Raw genomic sequence first — 7,500 nt, 5'->3', positions numbered from 1 at the left:
AAGGTGATCCTGATCAACTACAATCCGGAGACAGTGTCGACAGACTACGACGAGTGCGACCGCCTGTACTTTGACGAGGTGTCTGAGGAGACGGTGCTCGACATCCTCACGAAGGAGCGCGTGCGCGGCGTCGTCATCTCGCTGGGCGGCCAGATTGTGCAGAACATGGCCCTGAGCCTCAAGAAGAGTGGGCTGCCGATTCTCGGCACTGACCCGGCGAACATCGACATGGCTGAGGATCGCAACAAGTTCTCGAAGATGTGCGACGAACTCGGCGTGCCGCAGCCGGAGTGGATCTCGGCCACGTCGGTCGAGCAGGTGCACGAGTTCTGCGACACCGTCGGCTACCCTGCCCTGGTGCGTCCGAGCTACGTGCTGAGCGGGTCGGCCATGGCCGTCATTGCTAACAAGGAGGACGTGACGCGCTACCTGAAGGAGGCCTCCTTTGTCTCTGGCGAGCACCCGGTGGTGGTAAGCAAGTACTACGAGGCCGCCACGGAGTACGATGTCGACATCGTCGCCCACCACGGTCGCGTGCTGTGCTACGCCATCTGCGAGCACGTTGAAAATGCCGGCGTGCACTCTGGGGATGCGACGATGTTCCTGCCCCCGCAGAACACCGACAAGGACACAATGAAGCGCATATACGACTCCGTCAACCGCATCGCCGAGAAGCTGGACGTGGTGGGGCCGATGAACGTGCAGTTCCTGCTGACGGCGGAGGGCCAGCTGCGCGTGATTGAGGCGAACGTGCGCAGCTCCCGCTCCGTTCCATTTGTGTCGAAGACGCTCGGCATCTCTTTCCCTTCCGTGATGGTGTCCGCTTTCCTGGCGCGCAAGGACCAGAACCTTGTGCCCATCAAGCGCGCCAAGATGACGCACATTGGGTGCAAGGCCTCCATGTTTAGCTTTAACCGCCTGGCCGGCGCGGACCCGATCCTCGGCGTCGAGATGGCCTCCACTGGTGAGATCGGCGTCTTTGGCCGCGACAAGCACGAGGTGTTTCTCAAGGCAATGCTGTGCCAGAACTTCAAGATCCCGGAGAAGGGCGTCTTCTTTAGCAGTGACGTGGACAGCCAGACGGAGGCACTCTGCCCGTACATTCAGCACCTTGTGCGGCGTGGGCTGAAGGTGTACGGCACGACCAAGACGGCGGCGGTGCTACACGAGTACGGCATCCAGTGCGAGGTGCTCCTCCAGCGCAGCGAGTTGCCGTCCGGCGACGCGTCCGAGAGCAACCGTCTCGCGGTGTACGATGAGGAAGTGGCAAAGAAGGAGAAGTTTGATCTTGTGATTCAGCTTCGTGACAAGAGGCGGGACTTTGTGCTGCGCCGCTGCACCCGCGAGACTGCCCCGCCGGACTACTGGGTGCGCCGCCTCGCCGTCGACTACAACATTCCTCTGCTGACGGAGCCAAGCATTGTTAAAATGTTCTGCGAGTGCATGGACCTGCCCGCGTCGTCTATCGAGATTGAGCCGTTCCGCCACTACGTGCCGAAGATCTACCACAAGGTCGAGAACAACAACTGCGCCATGTTGCGGTGCCACAAGGTTGGGCTGATGATTACCAACAACAACGATAGCAAGGTGCTGGCGCTGCGTCTGAGCCAGGAGGGGCTCAACATCACGTGCTTTCACGCCTACCTCGGTGGGTCGGACATCGATCACTTCGAGCAGGCGTTTCAGAGCCTGAACGTGCCGGTCGAGGTGGTCGACCTGCGCTCGGAGATCGCGAACTCGGCGTTCGACCTCATCATGTGCCAGTCCGCCGACGAGCGCCACAACTGGCATCTCTCGAAACTTAGCTGGTACATCTTCGGCAAGTACCTCATCCCGGTGATGCGCCAGCGTCGCATGTCCGTGGTGGCGCAGACGTCGAAGCAGAACAAGAAGGAGGCGGGCTTCGAGAAGTACGTGCAGAGCAACTGCCCTGAGATGGGCGTCTACAACGCGTGGCGCGACGCGCGGCTGATGGAGGATTTCGAGACGGTGGCCGACCAGATCAGCTTCCTGCGGAAGCACGGCATCAAGGCGACGGTGAAGAGCAACGTCCAGGTGCACAGTTCCGTGTGCGGTAGCACCTACTACGGCGACGACATGCGTAGCCTGCCGGCGCCATCGCTAGTGAAGCCGGTGCGCGAGTGCAGCGTGACGCCCGAGTTCGTGTCCCTCACCTTCCGCGGCGCGCGCTGCGTGAACATCAACGGTATCGACGTAACGCCGCTGCTGGCGCTGCAGATGGCAAACGAGATCGCCGGCCGCAACGGCGTTGGCATCACCCGCACGCGCGAGGGCGCCATGTACGAGACACCGGGCATGAATCTGCTCTCCGTCGGCCTGCAGTTCCTATACGACGTTTCTTTCGACCGCTGTGCCGCGGACCTGTTCCGCATATACTCGCGCCACGTGTCACAAAACATCGGCGCTGGCCAGCTGTCAGAGAAGCACACGCAGTCCGCCATCGAGGCGGTGCGCTTCCTGACGAGCGATGTGAGCGGTGTGGTGGAGCTGGAGCTGCACCAGGGCGAGATCATCTTCCTGAAGCTGTCGCACGTGCAGAACCCGGTTGACCGTCGTGTCGCGCCGCAGCTGGTAACCGAGGAGGAGCTCGAGGAGGTTTTCCAGCCCGGAAACGGCTCCTTCAGCGACGTGCAGTGGTAGACGCGTATACACGCCAACACGCGCGCAAGCACGTGCAGGCGAGAAGTGGCAATTCAAAGTGCGCGCGTGCCTCTCTAGGCTGCTGTCGCTGCCGCGGTCTCTCCGTTGCAGTTACGGATGCCGCTGCTCTATTTTGTCGCTGCTCGCACGCCTTTCCGCTGGTGTCCGTGCAACTTGTGTATGTGTGTGTGGTGGGTGTCGCGTGACGAGAGGCCTGCGATGCTGTTGTTGGCCGTGCTTTTCTAAGATATCTTCGCCCGTATTATTCGTTTCGTCTTCGACTGCTTCATGCTCCCCCCCTCCCCCCCGCCGCCGTGTGACGCCTTCACCTCTTAGCGTCTGCTGGGTGCACCGCTGCCTCGTGTGTGGGTGTGAGCGTGGGTTTGGGCGCATAGGTGGGATACGTCGAAACTATTCAGCGAAGCAACCGCACGAGGCGAAGGACAAGACGCCGGTGGTGTGTCCGCGTTGCTGTGCGCTTGTCGAGGGGCGCACATGGCAGCCCGCATCCAGACGTGTGCCAATTGGACGGGGAGAGCAGGAGATGCGGGGATGGGGGGAGCATGGGGGAGGGAAGCTGACGTCTGTACGCCCCCTCCCTCTCTCTTCCGGCGGATATATGATGCGCACCGCTTCCGCCATGTGCGTGTGTGCGCGCTCTTTCTCTCTCGTGTTGCCACGCTCTCCGTCTGTATTGATGTGCAATGATCCTTTTATACTGTAGCGCTTCGTGCCCTTGTTGCTCTTCGCTCCCTCCTTCCCTCCCTCATCTTCCGTGCACGTGCGCTCACGCCTTTCTCTCGTGGCTCGTGTGGGACTTGTGAGGCAATGGGGAGGATGGGGGTAGTGGTGGAGTGCGCGTGCGAGGGGCCCGATGCCTGCCGTCGTGGGTGTCGAGCACCCGTTGGGGCGGCCGCAACGGCCACCACCCATCCGTCGGCCCTCTTCCTCTCCTCTGCCCAACCGACGGGGATGCTGAGGAAGGCGAGGGAGGGAGAGAGGATACCGGGCGCGGCGAGACGGCAGAGGCTTAGCGTTTGGATGTGCGTGTGTGCGTGTCACTGGCTTAAGTACATTGAGACCGTAAGAAGTGTATAAGGAAAGCAGCACAAGCGGGGGCGGGCCGAAAGAGTGGGGTGGCGTCGCAGGGATGGGTGGTGACGCCGCTCAAGAGTCTGTGAGGGGAACGAGATGAAGAGAGGACGAGACTTTTTCCCGCTCCTCCGCAGTGTCTCGTGTGTTGCGGTGTTGGTGCTGAGCTGACTGGCCGTCGGTATGGCAGCGCGTGCGCGCACACATGCACAGCTCTCACGCAGCTGTGCTCCGGTGTACGCGAAGTACTTGGCGTCCGTGCATGTGTGCATATGACGGAGCTTTCGATGAGTTGTGAGCCTCATCTTGCTGCTGCTCTCACGGTGCCACAGTGCCTTTCACTTTTAGGCGGACACTGGTGCCTCGCCTCGACGGAACCACGACACTCCATCCCTTTTCCTCCCCCCCTCTCTCTCTCGGACTCGCGTACGCGCACTCCGCCGCCGCATGGCGCACTGCATACATGGCGCACACCCCACTATTTTCATTGCTGTGTGCCTCTCCCAGCAGCCCACCGAGGTCTTTATACGCCACACTCGACTTCTCCCCTTAGTCGCCCCCTCCTTCCCCTTCTTCTCTCGTTTCCATTCCTGACGAACGAACAGAGAGTGGGAGATGTCCTCGGCCCCCATGTCGGCGACGGCGGTCGTGCAGCTGCCACCTCTTATCGACTGCCACGTGCACTTCCGCGAGCCTGGCCTCGAGCACAAGGCAGACATCGCCAGTGAAAGCACCGCGGCGTACTACGGCGGCATCACTGTTGCCTGCGACATGCCCAACACGAGCCCGCCAACGCAGAGCATCGCTGCACTGGCGGACAAGGTGGCGCGCTCCAAGGCCACCGCCCACGCCGACTGCCAGCTCTTTTTCTTCTTTGGCGCGACGGCCGAGGCGCACCTGCAGGAACTCCAGGAGCTCTGGACAAACCCGGCGCACGCGGAGCTCAAGACTCATTGCTGCGGACTGAAGCTGTACCTCGACAACTCCACCGGCAACATGAAGTCGAGCCGCTCGGTCGTGGAGAAGAGCTTCGAGATGTGTGGGCGTCTTCAGATCGTGCTCGTCGCCCACTGTGAGCAGTCGGAGATCAACGACGCCGCTGCCGCTCAGCACCCCTATGACGGCCCTGCTTCGCACTCGCTGCGGCGCCCCGCAGATTCGGAGGCGGCTTCGGTGCAGAGTGCCATCGACCTGGCACGCCAGTGCCGCACGCCGCTTCATCTCGCCCACGTCTCGACGGCGCAGAGCCTCGACTTGGTCCGCGAGGCCCGCGCGGCCGACCCGACGCTGCAGCTCACCTGCGAGGTGACCCCACATCACCTGTTTCTCACGACCTCCGACTACTCGTGCTGTGGCGCGCGTGTGAAGGTGAACCCGCCGGTCCGACCCCCGCCGCACCATGAGGCGCTCTGGGCCGGGCTCTTGGACGGCACCGTAGACTGCGTCGGCACTGACCACGCGCCGCACACGATCGCCGAGAAGGATCATTGCGACGGCGCCGCCCAGCCGCCAAGTGGAATGCCGGCCATCGAAGTTGTGGTTCCACTGCTGCTGACCGTGGTGGCGGGCCACTGGCCGCACCCGACGGCGGCGAAGCCGTCTACGCTCGCTGCGGCGGAGCAGCAGGGGTGCACGCTGACGCTGGACGACATTGTGCGCGTGCTGCACACGAATCCGAATCGCATCTTTAATCTGCGACAGCCCGACGCGCCGCACCGCTCCTTCGACCTCGCGTGCGAGTGGACTGTCCGCGGCGAGGAGCTGCATTCCAAGTGCCGATGGTCCCCGTACGAGGGTTGGCGCCTGCGCGGGCGCGCCCTGGCAAAGGAGTGAGATGGTGATGCTGCTTTCAGGAACCTTCACCCCCTTCCGGCACCGCTCCCAATTTCGGGACTAAGACGTTGTCGGACATGCGAAGGGTAAGAGGAGGTGGGTGATGGGTGTTGAAGTGGCCGGAGAGGGAGGGGGTGCACGACCCTCCCCTCCACAGGTGCCACCCGTCAGCACCGCCGGCACAAGACATATAACTAAGGCGCATGCCGACTGAAGAGGCACACAAGCAGAGGCAGCGTGCGCTTCGCTCAAAGAGGGTGGCGAAGGGGCCCCGCCCATCAACAGATGAAGACATCACACGCCAAGCGGCAACGGCGAAAGGCGCGGTGCGACGACAGCAGAGGGGCGGCAACATACACACGCACGAAGAGAAACGTGCTGTGCCGCTGGTATTCGACAAGGTGCACGCGTGAGCGTTGCGTGGAAGTTTTATCTTTCAAGGTGAGCTCGTCTGTCTGCCGTGCACCAGGCGAGGCCAAACACCACACCCTACACCGCCACCTCTGACACACACACACACACCTCCGGCCCCTCCTGCCACGGGCGCCCGTCGTCTGGTGCGAAGCAGCCGTAGACGCACACGGTACAGCAGTGCGCCGACTCGGTCGTCGGGGAGCACGGCCCCCGCCTCAAGCTCTACCCACCAACAGCCGCTTCGCATGCCGCCGCGACGCCACGCAGGCCAGGACCTGACCGCCGACATCTGTAGCGATACGTCGCTCTGACCTCGCCACGTCGCAGGTGCCTGAGCTTGTCGCCGCCGGAGGTGGTGCGGCGTTCGGCAGGGACGGGGGAGATCCCCTGGCGTCTTGGCACACGGAGCGGGGCTGGGGTGGGGGGGTGCGCTACTCACATGAAGCATCAAAAGAAGATCACACACACACATACACGCACGCTTTCATCGTGCACGACTGCTGTCTTGATGATGACCGCCGCCAGACACACGTATAGGCACGCCGTGGCGCCAAGCCTCCCTTTTACGTGCGCGCCATGCCCCCCCCCCTCCCAACACCACCCGCTCTGCCGCTGCCCTCCTGCGCCTCTTCATGGTGTACCTCAACACTCTGCGGCGCCTCTGTGATCGACATCCGGCTTGCCCCTTTCCTGCCTCCCCCTCCTCGCTCCGTCCATCACGCGCTCTCACACGCATGCACGCCCACTCTTCCCTCTTCGTCGCCTGCACATCTGCAGCTCGTCGCTTTCACCACCGCCATCCAACCCCCAACCACTCCCACCGCACCACCATGTCCCGCACCAAGGAGACCGCCCGCGCGAAGCGCACCATCACGTCGAAGAAGAGCAAGAAGGCGTCGAGCGGGGCGTCCGGCGTGAAGAAGTCGCATCGCCGCTGGCGCCCGGGCACCTGCGCGATCCGCGAGATCCGCAAGTTCCAGAAGAGTACGAGCCTGCTGATCCAGTGCGCGCCGTTCCAGCGCCTGGTGCGCGAGGTGTCGAGCGCGCAGAAGGAGGGCCTGCGCTTCCAGAGCAGCGCCATCATGGCGCTGCAGGAGGCGACGGAGGCGTACATTGTGTCGCTGATGGCGGACACGAACCTCGCCTGCATCCACGCGAAGCGCGTGACGATCCAGCCGAAGGACATCCAGCTGGCGCTGCGCCTGCGCGGTGAGCGCCACTAGGGGGCGGGCCTGCTCTTCCTCCCCCCTCATAGATACCATGTTTTTGTTTCCTTTGTTTTCGCCTTCCCTAAGTCGTGCACGCTGCCCTGCCGGCAGCAGCCGAGAGAGTGAGAGGGTCATTGAACCTCGAGAGCCCGCCAAGCAAAACATGAGCATCACTGATCGAGCTGTCCGCGTGTGCACCGGGGCTCGCTGCCGGCGTTGTGCGTCGCCGCTTCGCGTGTGACTGTGTGCGTGTCTGCATGGCGTTTTCCTGCGCGGGCACACCAGACAGACA

General features: G+C 62.9%; 2 protein-coding genes across 2 annotated transcripts in view; both read left to right on the top strand.

The window, feature by feature from the left end:
* LINJ_16_0590 (putative carbamoyl-phosphate synthase) overlaps positions 1-2,661 on the top strand; it is a gene marked incomplete at both ends in the record, with an annotated part of 5,529 nt that extends 2,868 nt beyond the window's left edge. Inside the window, one exon of the mRNA XM_001464512.1 lies at positions 1-2,661. This exon is cut by the window's left edge and continues 2,868 nt beyond it. Within this exon, the coding sequence (XP_001464549.1) occupies positions 1-2,661 (2,661 nt within the window).
* Positions 2,662-4,368: 1,707 nt separating this feature from the next.
* LINJ_16_0580 (putative dihydroorotase) lies at positions 4,369-5,586 on the top strand (the record flags this gene model as incomplete). Its single annotated transcript, XM_001464511.1, has 1 exon — positions 4,369-5,586. One exon carries the CDS (start codon positions 4,369-4,371, stop codon positions 5,584-5,586), a length of 1,218 nt encoding a protein of 405 aa, XP_001464548.1.
* Between the last annotated feature and the right edge of the window lie 1,914 nt (positions 5,587-7,500).

The sequence above is a fragment of the Leishmania infantum genome, chromosome 16 (genome assembly GCF_000002875.2).
Source record: "Leishmania infantum JPCM5 genome chromosome 16".
In the NCBI taxonomy this organism is placed as follows: Eukaryota; Euglenozoa; class Kinetoplastea; order Trypanosomatida; family Trypanosomatidae; genus Leishmania; species Leishmania infantum.
Note: the sequence above shows the minus strand (reverse complement) of the source record. Positions and strands in the feature narration are given on the sequence as shown.